The sequence below is a fragment of the Acipenser ruthenus genome, chromosome 10 (assembly GCF_902713425.1).
Source record: "Acipenser ruthenus chromosome 10, fAciRut3.2 maternal haplotype, whole genome shotgun sequence".
Classification (NCBI taxonomy): Eukaryota; Metazoa; Chordata; class Actinopteri; order Acipenseriformes; family Acipenseridae; genus Acipenser; species Acipenser ruthenus.
Window position 1 is genome coordinate 4591016 of NC_081198.1, and position 25657 is coordinate 4616672.

Here is a 25657-nt window from a genome sequence, read left to right on the forward strand (position 1 = left end):
TTTGCTATCTGCTTGCTGTAGCCAAACTTTCCAATACATGACATCCAAGCTGCTACTGTATTTAGATGAAGAAATGCAGGAGTAATATAGCTTTGGAGATTACCCCCTCTGATTTTTTTTTTTTTTTTATAGATTTTATAACACATTTGAGACTCAGTTTGTTGTGTCTCACTATTCCAAGTTTCCCTTAAGAATATCACATTTCAAAATACTTGGTACACCAGAGGCAACAGCAATGTGACTGGTGCACCATGTATTTCCTTATAAAATTTACTTTGTAGTTCACAAAAAGTTAATGTTCAACTTGGGCTACCCTGCATGGCAAGCAACCAGTGTACAATGTGTCTGAAGCACGGGGATACAGTATTTGAAAAGACACAGATCTGTCTTGTTTGGAACAATATGGTGAAAAATGGCTGTCAAATAAATCTACATATACAGGACCATGAGGATTTTAGTCGGTCTCAGAAAGTCTGCTTCGTTTGCTATTTGAGGAACGTATTGAGTACCAGAAGTATTGTGAGAGGGGGGGAGCGAGCTTTGTGTTCAGCTGTTTAACATTTTGCTTAAAACAGAAGGCAAGGGGAGTCAGTCCTAGCTGTGGCACAGTTGATCTGCAACAGATCAACTGTAAATAAGTGACATTTTATCTAAATGAATGAACAAAACAAGGGCTGCAACTTGTTGAACAATTAGGGTGTTCCAAGGTGCAGAGTATAAAAAGTATAATAGGGCAGTGGTTTTCAGATGCATTCAGTAATAAAAATATAATAACACCAATTGCTGCTAAGTCAGGTGTCACTTACTTATGACACATGCAAATTTTCTATAGATGTTGGAGGGTTTTCCAGGGAGTCCTCCCTTTGAAACGTGGTATTGTAAGCCTTGCAAAGTCAATGTTTGCTGCAGCTTGTTCAACAAGTCTGACTGGCCCAACAGGGTACATGTACAGGGAACTTAATATTGAAAGAAGAATTTGAATGTGGATTAATGAAATCTCTTTTACATGGACAGTGGGATCAAATGTAATTTTTTTGCAGACACTGCAAGTTGATAGATATGAGTTTTGGAGCCAGAGGGATAGACTTAAAAGATGTTCATAATCTATAAAACAGAAAACATCTGGAAACATTTTTAAACTACATCTATAAAAAGCATATAGGTGTATCATCATTATAGCTATTAGTTCTAATTTAGCCAGAAGCAATGCCTGGCATATGCAAACTAAATCAGTTAATACTACTTTTGATTTGATTAGGCCAGCTCTTCAGTTCTTACTTAACCTTTGTTTTAGTGTAAGGGAATTTGCTTTTCTCCCCACTTTTTTATTAAAAAAAAAAGCAGCTTAAAACACAAAATACAGCTGAATCCTTGTCCCACTGATGTAGTGTTTTTTTTTATTTGTAAATTAACATACAACTAATGACTGCAAATGTATTTACAAATCCTTGCTAGAAATACAGCAAGCCCTTTTAAAAAAATAAAATTAAAAAAAAAAAAAAACATCAAATGTACAACTGTGCTAAAGGATATTATAAACCCAGACCGCTGACTTTATTAAATTCGGCACAGGTAACCTGCTTAGAATTCAATATATAACTTTGTATAATTTAATAATTTAATAGACAGTAAATGTGCTAGTTTAGATTTAAAGGCCATGATGGTTTAGTGTATCAGTTTGCAGCATCATGAAGAAATCAGGACTGTTGATATTGACAATTTATCAGCAAACAAATCACTTCTAACTCAACTTTACAGTCTAAGAATTGTGAAATGGCAAAAATTATAAGACTACAGTCAATAATCAAACTCCTTTTTTGTGAGTCATTACAGCAAATTACTCCCAATTGCACAATGTAATCCCTTCAATTGACACAGATGAATAATGATCAGTTGCAGTACAACCTCATACACCAAAAGCCACTGCTTTCCTATAGGGCTCAGTGACGCCTTGTGGAACAGAGTGCTGGTGATGCAGACTTGCACAAGAGATTCATCCTGTGAGCGGTTCCCCTAAGATTAGATTATTGACTGGTCTCCACACACACTTATTTTCAGGGTCCTCCTTGGACAAACTGTGCTGTGCTTTCTTGGACTGTTACTCCACTGCATCAAAGACACTTCACACCTTCTGGGATATCCATGACCTGCAGACTTGTCCTGCCTTTGTAGAGCTCAGACACCATTTTAATCTCAAGACTACAATAACAGTGAGAGCTGATGTCAATTCTAAATACAATCCAAGGAATATCCCATTTCTAAAATTTAAGTCAGCAGATCTGGGCATATCAGTAAATGACTTTTTTTGTTTCAGTTGTTTTTAAATGTACTAAATATTTTGCATACAACTGACAAAATCAAACTTGCTTATTTTCTACAAAAGTGTAAATACAGTATGAAATCTGTCTTTTGCAACCGGCTTCATAAATACATTTCTTCCCCTTGCACATTATTTTTATATATTACACACACACAAATAAAATAGTGAGCAAGTACAAACAGTCTGCTTTTTTTAAGCATTGGAATGTGTCCTGTACTCTTGTTTTATTCCTGCAGTTCTTTACAAACTTTCACTCTCTCAATAGAAGGCTCAAATAATATTTTCTAAATGTCTATGAAAGTCAAAGTTCACCAAAAAAAGAAAAAAGGAAAATAAAAACTTTAACTTCGACATTACATATAGCAATTTACAGCTGGGGAAGTTTATCAACAGGGGTGTCAAATTTAAAGTCTGGTGGAAAGAGATCTGCTGCTCGAGGATAGATGAGTCTGTACGACTGCCTGATTGTGACGTCGGCAACACCTGCAATGTCTCCGATTTCTGAAATAAGAAAAAAAAAAAATCAAATTTTGGTCTCAATAAAAACTAAATTTACTTTTGGTAATGAAAAGAGCATCTTTAAAATTAGGCCAATCTTTCACAGAGAAAATAGTTTGAGATAAAAATGTTAATTTTTTTTTTTTAAATTAAAAAATAAAAGAATTATCAAAGCATAAAGCAACAGACTGACGCGTCATTCTTATTTAAAATGTTCTAGTTCCAATGCTCTTGTGCTCAGCCAGTGCATTACAATCTTGCTGTTGGGAGATGTGTCCTCGTTGTCTCCGATTGGTAATGGAAACATTGTGTATTCAATTGGCGAAAATAAACATTTGTGTTAGATTACATCAAATTGCAATTTACCTTTCTGAGTCTTCTTCTCTGCAGAGGCCTGTGATGCCATGTAGATGGCTGCCGCTGCAACAGAGATAGGGCTCCTGCCAGGTACCAGGTCGAGCTCAACAGCCTTTCTTGCAATATAGGTAGCAGCCATTTGCACTTGCTTGGGCAACCCCAGGTTGGAGCAGAATCTGGACATGAAGTCTCCAGTTGTTATCAAGTCCACGCTCGTCTCAAGTGCCTTCAGGATCAGCTTGAAACATCGGCCAATTTCTTTTTTAGAAATTCTGGAGACTGCACAAATTTCTGGAGAGCAAAAAGGTGGGGGGGATAACAGGTAAAATCAGTTTAACACTTTTTACAAGAAATCTGACCTAATGAAATGTTAAAATGGCACCGTCAATTGACCTACATCTGTTCTTATTTTTAGCGACTGTTCATTGGCAACTCAAAAAGTTTCCAATGAACTTTATTTTAGGTACAAACTCAGTTTTTAAAACTGCATTACAAAGTTTTCCATAATTCTTTGAGAAGATATTGCAGCACTCACAGAAAACAGTCCTCTTAATATATACTAAACTGCATCTAAACATTATAATACAACACATTTTTAAAAATGCATATGTATCAATTAGTACAGTTTAAATGAGTAGAAATAGCATGTGTGCTAATTACACATACAGCACATACTCTAGTTTAATTCCAATACATACCTTTAAATGTCCGTGGAACACCCTCTTGTCTACAGGCAATATAAAGGCAAGCAGAAGCAATTGCATCATTACTTCTTCCCTTCAGGCTCTTCTGCTCGTACACTTGCTTAAATAGGTTATTTGTTCGATCCTAGCAAGTGAAAAAGCAACATTTAAATTAACTCCAGGCCATTTAATTAGTATCAAAATTTGTATAAAAAAAGGGGGCGTTGCTTTTTTATTTAAAATTAAGGAAACTTATTTCAAAATATTGATGAACCACTTCCTCACAATGTGCCAGTGATGTACTCACTGACTTGTGCACTATAAGATCGTGTAAACATCAAGTCAGAAATGTGTGTTGCTATGCAGCAACGTCACTGCCATTTCTGCTATCCAATTTGTCATGCAAATGTAATATGGTCCAATCATCAGAACAAAGCAGCCGTTCCTTGTGCCTGTTGCCATGTTACGGTACACGTCTGAATTTCCACAGTTTATTCTTATTGTTATCTAGTGATGTGCATTTGAGGAGATTTTTGGAATCGGTTCCGAACAAATATACGAATAAATAATAAACTGGAGATACATAAAACATGTTTTGCAAAGGAAAAATATTTGACACTGTACATATGATATGCTCCATAAACTATACATCTTTTGTGATGTTCCGACAATATTCTACAAATCTATGAAATCGCCCTGTACAATTAAAGTTAACAAAATATTAAGTAATCTCCAATTTGCACAGTAACAGTTTTATTGTAACAGTTTTATTACAACAGCGGAAGCCATTGTGTGCTTGTATACGGACCATGTTAATTGCAAATTTCACAAAGCTTACACTTAAAATCTTTACCCACATGGTATGTGCAAACAGATCAGTGTGTTTCCCAAGCCGAAATACGACCCCATTGGCTTGGGGTTAAATTACTTTTTTTAGATAGCTGAAATCGTGTCGTGTTCGGCTTGGGGTTGTCTTACAAATGATCCCATCGAGGTGCAGAAGATTCACTTTACCCAAAGCGTTTTCATCACTTCATGTAAAAATGAGACTGAATTATTCGCCAGGGAAAAAAATATAATGAAAAGATAAATACAAAATTTAAGCCCCCCATTAAATATTTTGCAGATCTTTTTTTCCCCCTAAGTGTGAACATGTCAATTATAGTTCTCAAATTTATTTGACAGAAATTTATGTTTTAATAATACTAAAAATATAAATGGTACTCACTGGAAGCGGATCCCTGATATTTACATCCGGTTCGTCGGTTCCAAAGCAGGAACCAAGTCCCGATTTCAAAGGAACCGGTTTGAATATCTCTATTATTGCTATCCACACCATGGCGTAAGCAAAGATATGTCGGCAATGTTCCATAATAGTAAACATTTTATGTATGTATCTACATGTTGATTATACCTGCGAGTGGGGTTTAATTATTTTTCTTTATGAATTATTCTCTGTAATTCTCAGAACAAGTGGAATTAAATGTAATTAATAATTGATGTTAATTAAAAGGCATTGTTAAATCGGCAATAATTCTTATTTTTTTTATTTTCTGTGGCAAGGGGGCAATGACTAAGCTGATCCTTATGGGGCGTTGTTACGAAAAAGGTTGAGAAACACTGCGATAAACAAACCAGCCAACACCACAACTTAGGTACAGGATGCAATGCACTTACTATGATATTTCTGGGGAGGTTTATTCTGTCCGACATGTTGGTGATTTCCTTAAATGCGTTTAACATCGCTCTGTCGGAGCTGCTCATAGTTCTGCGGTTCTGGTACTTCGAGTTGCCAAACTCATCAAAACTTGCTGAACCTGTTCCCTAAAACATTTAAAAAAAAAAAAAAAGAAATGTATATCAGCTAAATATTTAAGAATGTTATAAAACCTGCCAAGTATGTTCCACATTCAAAGAGCACACATGGATAGTTGTACCAATACAGGCTGTTAAATGTTATTAAGGAGATCTTACAAATAAAACAATTTGCATGCACTGCCAAAGCAAGCGATGTATCCATAGTTGCATAGTCAAAAAAAAACTTAATGTAACTCCTAGCTAATTTGAACATTTTGAGCCAAACCCAACAAATGCTGAGATGTGCCCCAGGCATGTGGGCATGCTTGTTTTGTAGCACAAGTGTGAAGCATCATTTTGTATTGTCTGACTAAAAAAAATCAACTGCACTGCAAAATTTTTAGTCACATGACCTGTGGTTTGAGTACACTTCTGAAAGCACAGCACAACTGGCAAACAAATGAAATGTACCATAAAAATATTTTGTAGAGAATGCAGCAAATGTGACTTAATACACTTATACAGTGGTAATATACTGAAATATAATAGATATCCAATCTACATAAACCAGAGGTGGATTATGTTGCAAAACCCTGCACGTTTGTATCTTTAAAATGTAAAAATTGATTTTACCTTGCTGATCATTGTACTCAAATCTCCTCCATTTAAAAGTGGGTTTTGGGCATCACCAACTCGAGAGGGATCTTTTGCTGCTTTGTCGTTGCTAAATGTTCTCCACTCTGATCCAACATCAATAACTCTGTCACCTGGTTGGATGCAAGTAGATCTGGTCAGGCAAAATGCAAGAAAGCAGAGACATTTGCAGTGTCCCAACTTTTAAAAACTGATGGTGCCATTATGTTTGTTGCAAAAAAAAAAAAAAAATGTGAAGATCAAACTATATCCATAAAAGAATCTAGTAAATTAAATGGAAAAAACAATTTATTCTCTAGGCTATTTCATCCCGCAGATACTAAAGCATGAACAAAATTGTGTAAACAATTACTTAGCCCTCAATGGAATGCACTGCTCCCTGAATATTTGGTGGGGGGGGGGGTATGATGTAATTCCTCATTTTTATTCAAGAGCAAGTGGGCAGGAATTTTCTATTTTTAAACTATGGTTGTTTTCAGGCTGAAGTCCAGGCATCTACTTATTATAAATTAACTCCATATTTGGTAAGAAGCAAACACTGTCAATGCTCAAATATATTAAAAAGATGAAAGAAAATGTGTTTCTTTTGGTCGACACTGGAGGTATCCTAGAAATGTGCAACCACCAATCTGCAGTATACAGTACATAAACTTAAAATACAACATAGGACCTATTAACATGCAAGATAAAATGTTTTCTACTCAGCCAGCATTAATAGTACACTGTTTACTGTTGATCATTTGTTATCTGCCTTGTGTAATGTGTTTAGCTGCTCTTACTTATTGTATTGCTCTGTGCAAACAATTTAGAAATAACTTTGCTGCTGCAGCAAACAGCTCATTCCTGCAAACATTTATCTTGTAATTAGGGGGAGGGGGAGGACAGGAGAGAGAAATTCTGAATAAACAACTTAATAAATGAACACAGCCTAAGAATGATGAATGGGTTTATATTCATGTCATGTGTATACCAATGTATATACATATACAGACGTGCTCAAATTTGTTGGTACCCTTACAGCTCACTGAAATAATGCTTCATTCCTCCTGAAAAGTGATGAAATTAAAAGCTATTTTATCATGTATACTTGCATGCCTTTGGTATGTCATAGAATAAAGCAAAGAAGCTGTGAAAAGAGATTAATTATTGCTTATTCTCCAAAGATATTCTAAAATGGCCTGGACACATTTGTTGGTACACCTTAGAAAAGATAATAAATAATTGGATTATAGTGATATTTCAAACTAATTAGTTTATTTAATTAGTATCACACATGTCTCCAATCTTGTAATCAGTCATTCAGCCTATTTAAATGGAGAAAAGTAGTCACTGTGCTGTTTGGTATCATTGTGTGCACCACACTGAACATGGACCAGAGAAAGCAAAGGAGAGAGTTGTCTGAGGAGATCAGAAAGAAAATAATAGACAAGCATGGTAAAGGTAAAGGCTACAAGACCATCTCCAAGCAGCTTGATGTTCCTGTGACAACAGTTGCAAATATTATTAAGAAGTTTAAGGTCCATGGAACTGTAGCCAACCTCCCTGGGCGCGGCCACAAGAGGAAAATCGACCCCAGATTGAACAGAAGGATAGTGCGAGTGGTAGAAAAAGAACCAAGGATAACTGCCAAAGAGATACAAGCTGAACTCCAAGGTGAAGGTACGTCAGTTTCTGATCGCACCATCCGTCGCTTTTTGAGCGAAAGTGGGCTCCATGGAAGAAGACCCAGGAGGACTCCACTTTTGAAAGAAAAACATAAAAAAGCCAGACTGGAATTTGCTAAAATTCATATTGTCAAGCCACAATCCTTCTGGGAGAATGTCCTTTGCACAGATGAGTCAAAACTGGAGCTTTTTGGCAAGTCACATCAGCTCTATGTTCACAGACGAAAAAATGAAGCTTTCAAAGAAAAGAACACCATACCTACAGTGAAACATGGAGGAGGCTCGGTTATGTTTTAGGGCTGCTTTGCTGCGCCTGGAACAGGGTGCCTTGAATCTGTGCAGGGCACAATGAAATCTCAAAACTATCAAGGCATTCTGGAGCGAAACGTACTGCCCAGTGTCAGAAAGCTCTGTCTCAGTCGCAGGTCATGGGTCCTCCAACAGGATAATGACCCAAAACACACAGCTAAAAGCACCCAAGAATGGATAAGAACAAAACATTCGACTATTCTGAAGTGGCCTTCTATGAGTCCTGATCTGAATCCTATCGAACATCTATGGAAAGAGCTGAAACTTGCAGTCTGGAGAAGGCACCCATCAAACCTGAGACAGCTGGAGCAGTTTGCTCAGGAAGAGTGGGCCAAACTACCTGTTAACAGGTGCAGAAGTCTCATTGAGAGCTACAGAAAACGTTTGATTGCAGTGATTGCCTCTTAAGGTTGTGCAACAAAGTATTAGGTTAGCGGTCCCATCATTTTTGTCCATGCCATTTTCATTTGTTTTATTATTTACAATATTATGTTGAATAAAAAATCAAAAGCAAAGTCTGATTTCTATTAAATATGGAATAAACAATGGTGGATGCCAATTACTTTTGTCAGTTTCAAGTTATTTCAGAGAAAATTGTGCATTCTTCGGTTTTTGTGGAGGGGTACCAACAAATTTGAGCACGTCTGTAACCATTTAAAAAAGTAGTTTGTTACCAACTTAAGCAGATGGAGAAGTACATGTGTATGTTTAGTTTGCCTTACAGTTGGTTTTACAGACCCAGATTAGACCTTGATCTACCTTACCAAGGTAACATTAGTCCAAGATCAGGCTAATCAGGGTCTATGCAACCAGTTGTTTAACATTTATATTCTGGTTAGCAATAAATGTTAATACAAAACAACTCGCTGAAGTGCAAAACGGAATTCAAGTGGGGAATTAAATGTTGCCTTTGAAACTTGTCACAGCACAAACACAGCAGCTGAGCATTTCTGCCTCCAGTGTTTGTTAACCTTCATAACACTTGATCAGCAGTGTTTTACAGTACCATTGTGCTGCCATCTAGTGCCAGGATTTAAGTTTTACAGATTATCTACAAAAAAAAGTGGTTTACATAAACTAGTAGATGATCCAGTACACTTTTTTAGGGCATTTACTGTGTTTAACTTCTTGCTAAGGATGGCCAAAAAATATAAAGCTGATAATTTTGGTGACACAGTTTAAGTTTTCAGATGGGTAGAGGAATGTATCAGATATGGGCAAAAAAAAATGGTGTTGTCAACCCCAAAACATATCACACTTCCTTTCTTTACAAAAGTGCATTACTGCAATACTAGACAAAACATACCAACAACCAGTCCACATTCTGGGCAGATCATATCTCCAGCTCGGTAGTCTTCAACCAACAGTGCTTCTGGATGGTTTGGACATTGCACTTTGGGAAGGGCTAGAGCATCACCACTAAGGGAAAAAAAAGAAGATTATATAAAGAACACATCCTAGATTGTTGAGGTACATTCAAAGCCTTAAGGCCCGGTCACACGGTGACATTGGTCGAAGCAACAAGGGGGCAACAGATGTTGCCGGCTTGTCGCCTGGTGTGACCACCCTGGGCAACACGCCAACGTCACGTCTCCCTCTAGGACGATGTTCTATTTTTCAGGCAACAAGAGGGCAACATTTTCAATACCAGCCAATCAAATTTGGTAGTAGTGTCACATGATAAGGCTCGACCATAACGTCAGACAGACAGTGTATATGATGCATTCTGACTTGCATTTCATCCAAATAATGATATGTAGGCTATAGATATGCAATACAGTGTGTATGCGGATAAGCTAATGTTAATGTCCACGATTACAATAAGATATTTAAGCTATGAATACATCAATAGAATTTTATTTAATTCGTTACTTCGCTTTTTATTTATTTATGTATTTATTCATTTTTGTTCCCGTCGACAAAAGTTGTCCGTGTGACCAAGCCTTTACAGATCTACATTGTAGGGCCACACATAAACTGCTTATTCACAAATGTTGGTTTCGTGGTCTCGAGTACACATTTTAATTAAAATCAAAGAAACAACCTGTACAGTTAGTTTCGCAGTACAAAAAGAAAAGAGAAAGTCGCATCTCCTTCACAACAAAGTGTTCAGCTGTTTAAAGTCGTGTTTCCCCAGTGCAGGATGAGGGTTTGCAGACAGTTGTGGGCGGGGTGGACGTCAACTCTTAATTCAGTCATCATACCCGGAGTATTTAAATGTAAACAATCATATCGTTAAGGTGCACTGTAGTATTGGTCCTACACAAAAACTAACATGTACTTATTGTTAGGGAAAGGCCCACATGTGTCACTGACTGATTATGCGCCATAGTAAAACTGCAAAAGTCAGATACCAACCGAGCATACCTTTCTTCTGCTTGCAGCCATACATGTCAATAACACACAGGAAAATACGGAAAAATATTTCTTACTGTGCGATGTAAAAAACGTGGCGAAGTCATACAATACTGGTACCTAGAGTAGACTGATGTAGCAAAATGCATAAGAATATCTGTACGGTGAATATACAACAAAGGCGTTCAGGTACATATCTTCACCTTCAAAACACTGCCTAAATAACCACAAAGAAAAGTACTACAGGATGCCAATACAAATCACTTCCGTTATTTATTTTTAAACACAATGACAAAGAAAGGCGATTACACACTATATATAAAATGATCGAATTACTCTTTCATACAAAAACAAATAAATGTAACCACTTACGATGTGGCAAAAACAAAGGTCTATTTCGTGTAAGGGTCTTGATATTTAAAAAAAAAATGTTCCCCGTCAAACAATGACCACTATATATTGGGTCATAAGTAGTACCGTGCACGTCTGTTTTCACTATCATATCCATAAGATTTAGTTTCGTTAAGTTGATTTCCTTAACGATGTATGGTGCTTTATGTTACCGTCACGTTTAGTGACATCAAAATAACAGGAAAAAAAGAAAGGTTTTTAAAAACTAAATGAGAATACAAGGAAACCGGGTTTTGACAAACCAACAAATCAGGTTATAAAAAGATGTTATTTATTTATTTATTTTTTCAAAAACAGGGTACTGATAACCGCTGGTTTTGTTTTTGTAAGGGGAATCAATTACAGTAAAATACAACACAAGCAAGTTTCTGTATTTTTCAGAAACAATGACAGAATTCACCGGCCACGATGGTACCGCCTCCCCAGTAGTTCTAGTGTTGGCAATGTTTATCCCTGACAGCGCAAAACATTCAACTAAGCTACTCCAAAATGTTATCATTACAGTCAGTTGTGTATTTACTCTCGCCGCTCTCGCTTTTCTTGTTAATTATAATACACACTGGAATATGTTACATACAACACACAGCTTAAAATATACTAACCGGCTAGTCGACGCCATTTCGTGTTCTCTTTGAATCTGCCAGCAATGACTGGCGAGCACAGTGCTGTTCAACATCCATTTATAGCTTCGTGGCGTCACGTGTTAGCGCCTGAAGACGGGACGCTAGAAGGTACAAAATAACTGAGCGCTGAGTGAAAATGCGTTTTTATTTTAAAGATTTGACGTGGTTATGAAGCTACTGTTTATTGCAGGTGGATGTTTGGTGAAAACAAGGATGCAGTCATGACCTTTAGTACTAATATGGAATTGAGTAGTGAGCCGACTGCAGCACCCACTTTTGAGTCAATGGCCCGTCCTAACCGATTATTTTTTTATGCAAATGAATCCGACATGTATTTTTAAGCTGCATCTCCGTTTTCCAATTCGGTTTCAGTCAGTGAGTCCGACATCAGGTCTGACAAACTAAGACGAAGGAGGTGGTAATAGACAAGGTGGTTTATGTGGCCCCTCCTCAATTACTTCAGGGAAGCTGGGAAATTTGCAATGAAGTCTCTAGGGCATCCCCTAATTTCAGAACATACCACACCCTAAATAATACTTCAACCACACAGCAATTTTTTTTGTTGTATTCATTTATTTCAATTAGGGAACGCAAACAAGCAGCAATTTGTTTTCAAAATATTATATATATCTTTTGAGAAAACATTAAATCTTTTTTAGTTCCACGTTAGCGCCTTACAGTTCAAACAAACATAACCAAACTTCATCAATGTGGACTGTCTTTTAAACTTGTGAGGGCTCTGGTTATTGATAAACCTACCGCCTACAGTAAAGCACCATATTTTCTATACAAATGCTACAGAAACAAATTGACTTTGTAAATAAAATAGATCAGCAAATCAATTTTTGTTAAATGAACATGACAAACACAACCAGGAGTGCTACCTGTCAAAGGTGGATAGCTGGCTTAATTTAAACTGGTTGAAACTAAACCCTTCAAAAACAGAGGTTTTATTATTGGGATCGACAGTGACTCTCAAGAAACCCAAGAACAGCTTTACCCCTCCGAATATTAATGGAAACACACCTACTCTAGTTACTAAAGCTAGGAACTAGGGACTGATTATTGATAACCACCTTTAAAGAAAATGTTTGTATGCCCCCTTTTCATGTGCAGGGCTCCTAGCCCTGTCACAAGCATGTATTGTATCGGCTGAATTCAACAATAGAAGCAGCATCACAGGTCTACAAATAACCTAAAGAAAGAGCCTTTCACGAATCTCCCCGAAAGAAAAACAGTAGAGTGCATTTTATCAAACAGACAAGTCTTTGTTCCAGTCTTTCAGAATTGCTTCGGCTGCATCCAACGTGCTATCGTTCTGTTAAAAGGAAGAATGTACATTTTCAGTACAATGTAAACAGGCAGTGGGGTGTTTACAAAAAGTGGAATTCACCACCGCCATCTCTGTCTCTAGCAGAGCTGAGAGATGGGATGTACTCAATGATGTTTGCAGTTTGAACAGACTACAACAGTTTACCATACTGGTTCAACCTTAATTTTTACACATATGGGTGGTTTATGCAATCCTGGGCGATGCGCAAATACAATTCAGATGTGGTTTATCCCATCAGGATACAGGTTGATTAAATGAACCCATAAGTTTCTTATTAGTACTAATTTATATTGTAAGATTGAGTGTTTAAAGTTTTGATTAAAACAGCTACAATGCTTGAATTAATATATTACTAATTTAACAAAATATTTTATGATCTAGAGATGATTTTAAATTCTCTATTGGAATATGGAGGAAAATCAGGTGTGTTTTATTTTATGAATGGCAGCCTTTATGTTTTGTGGGTGTAGTCAGTGGGAGTGTGATGGAAACACATGCACAGATTAAAAATAAAATAACCATAATTTCTTTACATCAGTTACATTTGGACAGCTGACACCTCTATGTAAAAGGCCCCGCTTGATGAGGGCTTCCCTTACATGAACAAAACCCACCAGCCTCTTTCCTAACACCCCACACAGGGAGCACATTACCAAGCACAGCCCTGCAGTGGGAGACATTTCCCCCATCAACTCACAGTCCTGTCCCCAAAGAAGCAGGAGCACCCCGGGTGGGGATTAATAATAGTGCCAGTGGGAAGTGCGCTTCCAAAGGCTAGACTGTGCTCTAAAGGCATCTACGAGGTGGTAGACAGATGGGGAAAAGCATGTCAAACTGCAGGGGGTAGTGCTTAAAAGGATACCTCAGGGTTATAAGATTAAAAGATTGATGAACAAAGATCTGCCTCCTGCTTTTTTAATGCACCTCTCACCTTGATGAAACACAAGCGGATGTATTTTTCAAATTGCTTCGTAGATTCAGCCCCGCAGAATGCTGTAATTGGAATAGCTGCCAGTTTCTGAAAGATTAATAAATGCTTAGTTATAAAGCCTCAGTTATGAAGGAAAAAGGTCATTTTAACACGTTAGAGGTTATACATAGGAATCTGGATATATTACACAACAACTGGACACTGCTCTGGCATTGTTTTCTGTGGTAAGCGGTGATGTTATTACTCCATAACAGAATGGTGAATAAAGCATGGTATAGAGATGACACTAATTAAAGACTCCTCTTCTACTTGGGCTGAGGAATGCCCACAATAGCTGTCATCCCAGATGGATAGGCAGTTCTTAAGACAGTTAAAAGGTATGGATGTACATGCAGATGCCTCCACTATCTCACCATCACTGAGGATATTCATATCAAACATAAATAAAGAAAAAAGCCAACCTTTTCCTTTATCATCCATTTTACAAATTTATAATCATAGGGCTCAACTCCCTCCATGTCGGACAGGTCCTTTTCTGCCAAAAGAAAATGTACATTTTATTTCAAGCCTACATTTAGAAGCCATCTGCACAACGCGGCCATTCAAGCTAACACTGTGTTGTCAGTACACCACAGTAATGACTACCGGCAGCAATCTCCTCTCTCAGGGTTACAGAGGAATGCATTGTACCTGCTTATCTCCACACTCTTGTTTACAGTAAGCAGGCTCTGCAGTCAGCCATTGGGATGTATAGTATACTGGATTGTGGGAACATGCCTCCCCACTGTGTAATTCTGTTCAAAACAAGCAGGTGCAATCTGTCTTGCAGTATTTGTTTTCTACTGGTTATGTCTGTGAAACAGGCACTGCATTGATTTAAAAGTACATGGCAGGCATTTAAGTGAAAGCTTGCATTACTCAAAACCTGAATTCATTATGAAAGGTATTTGAGTTATTATCAGTAGTTCATTTTAACAAGCCATGTTCCAACCCTGTCAGGGTTAGAAGTCCATTTACACTATATATACACTATTTGCTTTGCTGTGTGGAGTTTTCTTTCCTAGACCTGTGAAAGAGGGTCTGCTGTTTTGAAACATACTACTATTACTACTGCTACTACTACTACTACTAATAATAATAATAATAATAATAATAATAATAATAATAATAATAATAATAATAATATTTCCTGAATTCTAAAATGACTTACTAAGCCCAGAAACATCAACAATCATGAAGTAGCCCCCCTCTGGAAGGACAGGCCTCATGCCTGCAGCTTGGAGAAACTTGGCCATCCGATCCCGTTTTCCCTGCAGTTCTCTTGGCAGGGAGTAAAAGTAGCACTCGGGATCATCCATGAGACTGAAATTGTGTAGGAAGCCTTGCGCCACTGCTTCCTGCACAAAAAGCACCGATTACTATATAAATAAAGAGGTCAGCTTACAAAAAAAGGTTCTGCAAGATGGCATCCGTGTTTTACAAGTATTAGAATTAGCAAAAGCCGGCATCTTTTGCTTCTCTAGTAGGCACTACACAAGCAAAGGATACTAGCGCTAAAGACATATTTTGAGATGTATAAAACACATTGCAGGTACCTGCAAAGGAGTAGGACAGGTGTAAAGGCTGTTCTGGTGGACCGTTTGTAAATGTTTTATTAAATGCTCAGGACCAATTGACCAGCCAAGCTAAAAGATAAAGAAAAACATATTTATGCATTTCATTCTAAGACACTATCTCAAAGCCTGTATTGTATTTTTAAAAGCAATAACATGTGTGGAGATAAATGCTCATGATTATAAAACATACATGCTAACATTAAATATACAAAAAGGATATCAAGAAAATAAATATAAATATTTGGGTCAATATTTTATTGATATTTTTTCCTAAAAATCCTTTCCTAAAAAAATTAAAAGAGAATTTGAATAGTACTTTGACAATCTATTACAATTTGTGACACAAATTATAATTCCCAAATTAATCCCATTCCCCATTTGTGAGCCACGGATTTGCCACGGAAATACCCTGTGATGTCTAGACAGTATAATAACATCAAGCTACTAGTGAGCAATTGAAAAGGTGTTGCTGTGTTCTGACTTGCAGGGGAACTCAATCCAATCTGCACATCTGGACAATGTAGATGTGTTCTTACCTTCCAGCCAGTTACACTGAATGTCTTCCCAGCACTTCCAATTGTTACTGTTCGTTCCCACATGCCAGGCAGAGTAGCTTTAAAAAAAGGGAAATATAGCCTCATTGAACTACTGCAGTTCACTGGAAGATCAAACACTTAACATGCAAAGTATGGGGACAGATGAAGGGCTTGTTCTTTCACAAAGCTTTATCTTCTGCTTATGCAAATGATATTTAAAAAATATATATATACAAAAACAACATTAAACTAATACTATGGGTTCAAGACAAAGAGTTTTCTGTGTTTAGTTGACTGCAGTAAATAATTGTTTTCTCTACAGGAAAGAAATGACCATTCGCTACAAATACAATTACCTATTTTAACGTGTTTATGTCCACTGTATACCAGCCATTCATAGACCTCATCGCTGAAGCACAGTGTGTCATGTTTGATACAGAGATCGGCAATCACCTGAAGCTCTTCCTTGGTGAAGATCTATAAAGAAGACGTATCAAAGGGATGTTACCGTGTTAGCAAATCAACCACAAAGGTGATGGTATGAAAAGAGCCTGCAGTGTACCTTTCCTATTGGATTGTTCGGAGTGTTTATTATTATGCCTTTAGTCCTGGAATTGAATTTACTTGCAAGCTCATCTGGATCAAGCGCAAAGTCAGCGCTGGAGATTGTGGCACCTCCTTCTGCTTTCTGAAGTTGTGTAAAAAAGAAAGAAAAAAATATGCGAACGATTAAAATGATCTTTTTTTTTTAGCATATTCCTTACTCCGTCATCTCCTTGCAAAATGCCTGTGCAAGATTTTTTGCACGTTTTTAACCCCTTTACAGCCCCTTGGTCCACATGTGGTTTACGTGTAGTTAATGGTGACCATGTGCTCACAATGCCCCACATCCACATGCTGTTTTCATATTTTAAGCATAGGGCTATACCATTCAGCGCATACTGTAATGATGTAAAGTTGGTTAAGCAGCCTATTTAATATCATGATTCTATATTTTTGTTTCTGCTTAAATCATTAGTTACCATTCTTGCTAACTATTCCAGCAAAATTAACAGTGAGGAAGTGAGGTGAGGAAGCATATAAGGGTTGCACTGGACACTGAAGCCATAGGGTAAAGCATTGTGCAGTGAAGCCTATGCACCGCTAATATCCTTCCCCATCTCACTTCCTCACAATAAGCCTTTAGTAGTCTATCAGAAGTCACTTTTCCAGGAAAAGTTAGTATGCATGGTAAATAATTATTAAAGCAGAAACATAAACTAATATACACAAAAGGAAAATGTATGTGATTTGTATGTATACTTACAAGTCTTAATGGAATAAAGACTGGCTTTGCTCCTGCCATTCGAACCATTGGCTCATAACAATCAAAGAAAGGTTCAATGATTATCACCTGAAACAGAGATATAGGTTTAAAATGTACACCTCGTTTGATATATAACTCTTTATTGTGCATTATTAACTGTATTTTAAAACCTTTGTGAAGTCACTGAGATTACACAGCTTTCCTTTTTTTCTGAATAGTTGCACACAGCTCACACAGGGCTTAAATCTAGGTCTAGTGGATCACATGACATGTCACGTGACCACAAATGTTCACACATTAGAGACTAACTCTCAATTTCTTCGTGTGTTTAGTCCATTTTATATAATTTATTTCTTAGCAGACACCCTTATCCAGGACGGAGAGAGAGAGCTAGTTAAAAAGAACAGCCACTATCACAAGAGACAACCACCCACCTCGTCTCCCTCTTCCACCAGTCCCTGCATGATGCTAAACAGAGAGCCGTAACCTCCCACTGTCACCAGGACTTCTTTGAATGGATCAATCTGACGCCCGTACACTCTTCCATAGACTTCAGAAAGGGCCTTTACCAATGTAGGGTGTCCCTGTCCAACAAGAATAATAGTTGAAGAAAGATTCATACAGTGCATTTAAAATAGACATTTTCAGCAGTGACAAAATAATGGTTTTGCCTTACTACACAATTTCTACTGATAGATACTCAAACCCACACTTTCTAAAACTGACATGAAATTGAATCAATGACCGAAAGAACTGGATACTATTGGATTTCCTGTTTTCTGTCATTTGTTGTTATTAGTAGTAATCTTATAGCGATTATTTTATTTAGTACATGGGAAAAAAGTAAAGTTGTTTTATGTAAATACAACATTACAGCCCACAGTAACATAAAAGCATGTCACCACCAGCTTGACACTCCTAATAAACTAAAGAATTTCCAAACCAAATTAGTAAAAAATGTAATAAGCACTTCTCTAGATGTAGAAAAAAAGGGGGCCCTGCATATACAGTACCCCAAATTCAGAAACTATCAACAGCTTGTGCTAAAGAATGTCATAATCAAACTTTTATCACATTTGAATAAGCTCTTCTCTAAATGTAGGTAAAAACATAAGTGTGACATACAGACAGTCTCCATATATCTGCAGTTCTTCTACAGATTAGTCTTCCTGAGGTGGGAATACCTTCAATTTAAATACACAATTACCAGCAAATGCAGTTGATCCAGAAACAGGTACTGAAAAGTACCAGCAGCGGCAGTTAAAGCAGAATGACCATAGGACGTTGCCATTGACTTTCCACTAATGACAACCCAGATAGCTTAGAATACAGTATTAACAATGCCCAGTTTGCAATTCCTTTCAAAACTGAACACATCCGAAGAGTACAGAGAAACAGACTTACAAAACCCCGAGTGTATTGATTCAGCCTGTCAACTGATGCAGCTTTAGCCAGTCCTTCCTTGACATAGGATGGAGGTGGGAGGTCTGGTAATCCCTGTCCCAGGTTCACTATTGAAGGGTCTGCAGCCACTGAAGTAAACGCAACCCTAAAAAGAGATGCAATTTCCACAGCATTTACCTGTGTGGCGTACAACAAATTACATGTGAAACTAAAACCATCTCTGAAACTAATAAACAAGTACGGTGATGAAAGAAGCAAACAAGAATAAGAAACGGCTGATTTGTATATTTGTACAGATAGAAATCCTTTACAGAGGCTTGCATGAGCTTTTAAATGATTGATTTGCATAATGGTTCCCAAGTTTGAATTCTCAATGTTGTGAGATCTGCCATGGTTTAGATAAAAACAACCCATTTTGTTTCTGATGTAGTCATGACTTGTATGCTGACTGTTACTTCCTAACTCTGCACTGAATAGGTTGGATTTTATTATTTGATAATTTTTTCCTTATATATGGTGCTGTTTGGATGCTAGCTATATGCTGCCTTTGCTGTAGTTTTCCTGGCTAGGTCAACATTGTAAAAAAAAAAATTAAAAAAATGAAACTGATTGTTCGGACTTTTGGCTTGACAGTAATGTGGGCAGTAGTGTGGAGTAGTGGTTAGGGCTCTGGACTCTTGACCGGAGGGTTGTGGGTTCAATCCCCAGTGGGGGACACTGCTGTTGTACCCTTGAGCAAGGTACTTTACCTAGATTGCTCCAGTAAAAACCCAACTGTATAAATGGGTAATTGTATGTAAAATAATGTGATATCTGTATAATGTGAAATAATGTATAATGTGATATCTTGTAGCAATTGTAACTGGATAAGGGCGTCTGCTAAGAAATAAATAATAATAATAATAATAATAATAATAATAATAATAATCATCAATCTCCCGTCTTCATGCTGCAGTACTTACCAGACATTCTTGTCAAGACCTTCAATTCTTTTTGCATTTTTATGTTTAAAGGAAGCCATCTAAAATAAAATAAATTAATTAATATGAACATTTTTAAAAATACATTAAAAATGTGTTTTGTTTTCAGGTGTTAGTGCTGATATACACAAGCTACACACACCCACATATAAAAAGGAATAGGAGTAATTAAAAAAAAAAAAGACAACGCATTTAGATCCTGTATTAAGAAGTTAAGCAAAGGAAAATGGGAGGTTAATATCTACGACATCTCTTTTGCAGCATTAATCGCTTTAATTGGAGCAGTCAGTGACATGCTCGCTCGCCAGTTAAAACAATTAAAAAAAAAAAAAAAAGTGTGTATATCTCCAGGCGCCCCCCAGAAATCTTTCACATGGTACGCACAACTGAAGCACACCGACATCGACTCTGCACCAACATGCTGTAAAGTGTTTCAGAGTGCTGCACTTTTGTTCTTTCGTGAGTTTCCCTTTTTCAAAATGAATAAACACAGCGCGCTGCCATCGAGACAGAACAATAACTACAGTGACAGCCAAATAGTCCACAACAATAAAAGCTACAAATAAACCTATTTGAAATACAGACTTAAAGGAAAAAGTACCTCACAAATATTTTATGCTGGTTCCATTTCTAATCATTTTACTCTCACAATCACTATAACTAATCATTGCTTGTTTTGTGTTTAAGTGTCCAATGAAGCTACTTACTGCTGAAGTTGAAAAGTGATGAAACCTCGAAAGTGTGTATTTCTTCAGGAAATGACGAGCTGAATGGTAGCAGCTCAGTGAATGACGAGCAATGTTCATCACACACTGCAGAAAAACAAACAAAAGACTTTCTTCAAATACTCACCTACACAACTGCCTTTACCCTTCTGTCAGGAGTCATGACATGTAGTTAAATAAATTCCAAGCCTGGGTGAATGTGAAAAACAGACTGGACACTAATAAATGCAAGTAAAATGTTTAGGGTTGAATGAGAAAATATATGTATAAACTGAAGTTACTATCATGCACTTGCACGTGCAATCGTTGGTTCTGTCTAGGTGAGCACAGTTTATACCAGTAACGTACTTAAAACGATAACGATGCCAAAACACATATGTTTACTGTACCGTTGTATTGTCACGTTCTTGTTTCGTGTTGGTTTTGCTCCTTTGCTTTGTTGAACAGCCTGTCATTGACAAAGTGTCAAAAAATTGACATTGTCAGTCAGTTGTGTTTCCATCACGTGCTACTGTACAAGCCCTTTCAATCATCCAATGAGGAGAAAGAGGTGTGGCAATCAAATGCAACATAGATCCAGCAGACCACTTTCCCCACGTTACGTGCGCTGTGTCATACACAATGTATCTTAAAATATGTAACTAGGTGTTTGGGTTTTTTCTTCTTCTTGTGAACACTGTATACAATTTTTTTTTACACAGGAAACAGTAACTGTCGCGCATGCTACAACGTCCTTTTATTACCATTGGTTGAAGTTGCCAGGTCTTAGCAGCACTTACTATATTTACATTTAAAGTTTGTGTAAACTCTAAGCTCATTGACTTATTATTGTATTATCCTACTGCAACTACCTTTGTTGCATGTTAAACCATATAAATGTATAGTAGTCTTGAACTAGATATTAATGGATATGTTATATACGTTTGCACAGAGACAACCCATCCAGCATTACAGAGTTAGTAATTATGCGATATAAATTATGAACTAAGAGAGGTTCACACTTACGTGTCAATGCATGTGTCTTAATTTCTATCTTCTGCACAACTGCATCTGAAAATCCACCCAGGAAACCGAATGGACAAACTAGATATGTTCGTTCGTGTAAAATGAGCTTTGTTCAGTGGCGTAACATCCAAATGTGTCCGACCACAAGCTACCTGTTTAGACTGTACTGTGATTTGCTCGTCGATGTTTGCTGACGTACCCCCGTTCCAATTGAATCTTTAACAATTCATTAGATGACTGATTGTTGTGCAAATGCGTTATAAATTGAATAAATTTGATTTAAGCTGTACTGCATTATTATTTTTTTTATCAGCAGACTTGCATAACTGTTTTTTGGGTACAGTAGTTAGAAAAACATTGTTTGGCCTAAAGTTGAATCAATGGGGTGTGGACTATGGGCGTTAATGATTTGTTCTGTTCTTTGAGAGTTTAAGAGTGCTCTGGGGTATTATTAATTGTACGCACTGGTAACTAATACTGTCGCGTTTTCACGTTAAATATAAATGTAGATCTAAGATCAGAGTACAAAACAGAATGCTTCCATTTATTTTGCTTTATTATCGAAAGGTAAAAACCCTTTATATGTCTGAGAATGCTGCAACACAAACTACCAATGACTTCTTTTGCTAGGCATTAGGCAGACATTTGCGTTTTTAATTGTTAGTATACAATATAATTGCATAGCAATAACACACGTTTGCTTTGGGACTAAATAAGTTATTGCTGAGGTATAGGTAGTTTAATAAAATGTTAATGTGAAATACAGAAAACATATTTGTTTCAAACCATTGAATTCCAAAAGTGTTGAATTTGTAATAATGTTCTGTATGTACTGTAGCTAGCAAGGATTACAGTATGTGCGTGTGGGTTATTTGATTTATTTTTATTTTTTGGCTAATAATGATTTGAAAACAATGTGACAGCTATGGCATTATCCTGCATTTTCTGGAGGTTGGGGGTCATTGCTTTTTTTTTGCTAGCAATACGCTTATTTGTCTTGGCAGTCAGTAATTACAGGCTCTGTTGTTAGTTTTAGTCTTATTAAAGTCTGTATTAAGCTACTCATAATTGAGTAATTATAAATGCCAGCGTTCTCTGGCCTAATAATAATGTAGAACTCTACAACCAGGTGGCTGTGGATTTATGTTCACATACGATAAAAGCATTCATAATAGCCACCATCACCACTGTTGTTGGACCAGGTAGGCTGTGAAAGATTACAATTGAGAAAAGTTCACCTTCATTTAAAAAAAGTCACAAAAGCAAAAAGATAACACATGATGCTGCTCCCCAACTTTCCATGTGTGGTTGCAGTGCATTGAGCAGTCATTGAACAATGTCAATCATTAATAGCAGCAGTGTGGAGTAGCGGTTAGGGCTCTGGACTCTTGACCAGAGGGTTGTGGGTTCAAACCTAGGTGGGGGACACTGGTGCTGTACCCTTGAGCAAGGTACTTTACCTAGATTGCTCCAGTAAAAACCCAACTGTATAAATGGGTAATTGTATGTAAAAAATAATGTGTAAAATAAATAATGTAATTGTATGTAAAAATTAATGTGATATCTTGTAACAATTGTAAGTCACCCTGGATAAGGGCATCTGCTAAGAAATAAATAATAATAATAGCATTGCTCATCGTTTCTTGTTGCACTACTTTAGGAAAACAGCACAACATTACTCATTAATTGGTTATTGAGTTACATGATCAATATGAGTGCCAATTAGACAGAGAATATAATGCACACTTGGTTTTATTTGTTTAAGCAATATTGTTAATTTATAATACAATTTTAATTTATACTTGCTAGAATGTGCTTTACTCACACTTTAGGTACTGAGTCGGTATTGTCTCTGGATTTTATACCAGAGTAATCAGCAAAATGAGACTGCAAGTGGAAATAAAAGCATAATGAATATGCCTATCTGCTGTTCTGTGTACAGTAGCATGGATAATGTTTAATGAGCCCACAGGTCATTTTAGCCAGAATTTCTGTGCTAGGAGTTCCATACAATGTGATACATTAAAGGGGACAGGCTTTTTCTTTCTGTGTGGATAATACTGTAGAAAGCAAGCATTCTATGAAACTATCTTATCTCCGCAGTAAGACCCCTTTTGAATCAAATTATAAAAAGGAAAACAAATATAAAATGCTTTGAAATTTTACACTATTATTGCAAGTACATTTTTGATGGGCTTCCCCTGTACCTAGAACTGGAAAATGACACTCCATAGAGACTACAAGCTCAATGCAAAGCCTGCGGCAAAATTCATTTTCTGTTTTTTGGTTAACTCAAAAATATTAAATATATTTCCCTTTTCCCTCTGGTACTTATATCACTCTTTACTGTTAATACATATTGAATGTGCACATTGTGCCCTTTTAAACTAAGCATGTTGTTTTCTGTTAACATTTTGTGAGGGCATTTGTGAGGTCCAGCTGGTCTTCAGCTCGTTTTATGTTCTTTACAACAACATTTTTTTTTCTCAAAAGTTATTATTGGTGTGAACCTGATCCATGCGGTTATAGTGCACATATTTTGCTAATTTAATGACTAATGTTCTTTAAAAACAAAACAAAAGAACATCCTAAAAAAAGCCTCATGACTGCCAGAATTTGACATTAGAAAAAAATAATTGCATGGACAGAAAATGTAGGAGTACCTGCTATAGCACTGTCAATAAGGTGTGTAGAAAAGGCCACCATGGTATTTGTCATCTTTGTCCTCCGTACATCAGACATTTTTTATATTTTGTCAACACGTTTAACACATCAGTGTTCTTTATGCATCAGCATGTTTGTCGTCCATAAATTATTTATTTAATCTGTGATAGATAAACAATCAGATAATATACTGAATTATGTTTCTTGTTAGACAGCCACATATTATGGTGAAAAAAGTATATGCTATGGTAAGCAATGAATGATCAGACTAGTATTGTCTCAGGAATAAGGAAGGTTTTATAACACTAGTAAGCAATACTGATCATTAAGCTGTAACAGTTCACACATGTACAGCAAGGCACCCTTAAATCCTGGTCCCACTTATTATTTTTTTGTAGTAATCTTTTTAGTTTGCTAGCCATAAACATATTTGACTTTAAATCCTACTGGATAAAGCTGACCTCTGAAGCTTAGCCAAGATTTTCTTTTTTTCTTTTTTTTTTTAAGTGAGATACAAATGTCATACAGTTTTCTGAGTTCTGCAGAACATTTAATTTTTGCATGATTGAAACATACACAGGTTTTGTGATGACTAATTCCATCTCATCCTGGATAAACAATGTAGTTGATTATAGAAACAGACTGTGGGATGAAAGACAAACAGCATATGCACTGAAAGATAAAAAGACCCTAAAAGCCTTGAACAGTGGGAAAGTATAATTGGCAACCTTGTGTTTCCTGTTTTGAACAGTGTGCCAAGATATTTGGTCTGGTTTCTTCACAGCTATATGTTCTGCTGTAGTTCCATTGGAAATGTAATAGATGGGATTTCATATTTAATTGTTAATCTTTCATGTCATGGGGAGTAGAATTTCTTTCCAGCAGGATAAATTCAATTTAATTAATTAATTGGTTTTTGACTATTAAAATCACTTTACATTAATATACCTGGTAGTTTTTATCATGCATTTTTCTGTCTCCTGCTATGCGTTCAGTCAGGACTAGTCACACAGTTGATTGCTCTGTTAGCAGTTGACAGAGTCACTGAGATCCCCCAAAAACTAACCTGTCCCACAGAGAAAGAGAATGTTAACTTATTTATTTATTTTTTAAAATACCAGTATTCATGCTTCCCATGAGTGAAACTTTTTAAATTCATGTAGCACTTTAAACAGTGCGAATTACCAGTATCTAAGCTGATCATGTCAACTCCTTTTTTGACATTCAAAGCAAAATTAAATCCCAGTTTGTCCCTTGAAATGTAATGCCTTTAGCAATAATTCCAATATTTCATGTGTCATGTTTTTTATTGGTATGTTAGCCATTGTGATCTTAGGCAACACTGCCATTTCATAATTGTGTTATAATTTAATATTTCATCTTCCATAGGGTAGGGTATTCTAAAATACCTGACAGAGCAGTAAGTGAAAGTTATTACTGCAAGTCCTGTGTTCAGTATTACTTCAGTGTAAAGTAATCACCTCTG

General features: G+C 36.6%; 2 protein-coding genes across 3 annotated transcripts; both read right to left on the bottom strand.

Annotated features, from left to right (window-relative positions):
• Window positions 1-1371: 1371 nt before the first annotated feature.
• On the bottom strand, window positions 1372-11759 carry LOC117403498 (transcription initiation factor IIB). Its single transcript, XM_034005639.2, has 7 exons — window positions 11651-11759; window positions 9589-9701; window positions 6289-6422; window positions 5536-5682; window positions 3874-4003; window positions 3185-3466; window positions 1372-2821 (listed from the first exon to the last, which is right to left on the bottom strand). Exons 1-7 carry the CDS (start codon window positions 11722-11724, stop codon window positions 2688-2690), a joined length of 1014 nt encoding a protein of 337 aa, XP_033861530.2. The 5' UTR covers window positions 11725-11759; the 3' UTR covers window positions 1372-2687.
• A 465-nt stretch (window positions 11760-12224) lies between these two features.
• Window positions 12225-21693, bottom strand: LOC117402238 (kynurenine--oxoglutarate transaminase 3-like). Of its 2 annotated transcripts, XM_034003191.3 has the most exons (15): window positions 21508-21693; window positions 20892-20950; window positions 20485-20589; window positions 19760-19818; window positions 18798-18942; window positions 17828-17977; window positions 17394-17480; window positions 16650-16775; window positions 16444-16564; window positions 16088-16164; window positions 15531-15620; window positions 15146-15332; window positions 14397-14470; window positions 13936-14022; window positions 12225-12989 (listed from the first exon to the last, which is right to left on the bottom strand). In XM_034003191.3, the coding sequence occupies exons 3-15, from the start codon at window positions 20581-20583 to the stop codon at window positions 12924-12926; spliced, it is 1368 nt and encodes a 455-aa protein (XP_033859082.2). In that variant the 5' UTR covers window positions 20584-20589; window positions 20892-20950; window positions 21508-21693; the 3' UTR covers window positions 12225-12923. The 2 variants fall into 2 exon arrangements, with proteins under 2 accessions (XP_033859082.2, XP_033859092.2); XM_034003201.3 differs by lacking the exon at window positions 20892-20950.
• Between the last annotated feature and the right edge of the window lie 3964 nt (window positions 21694-25657).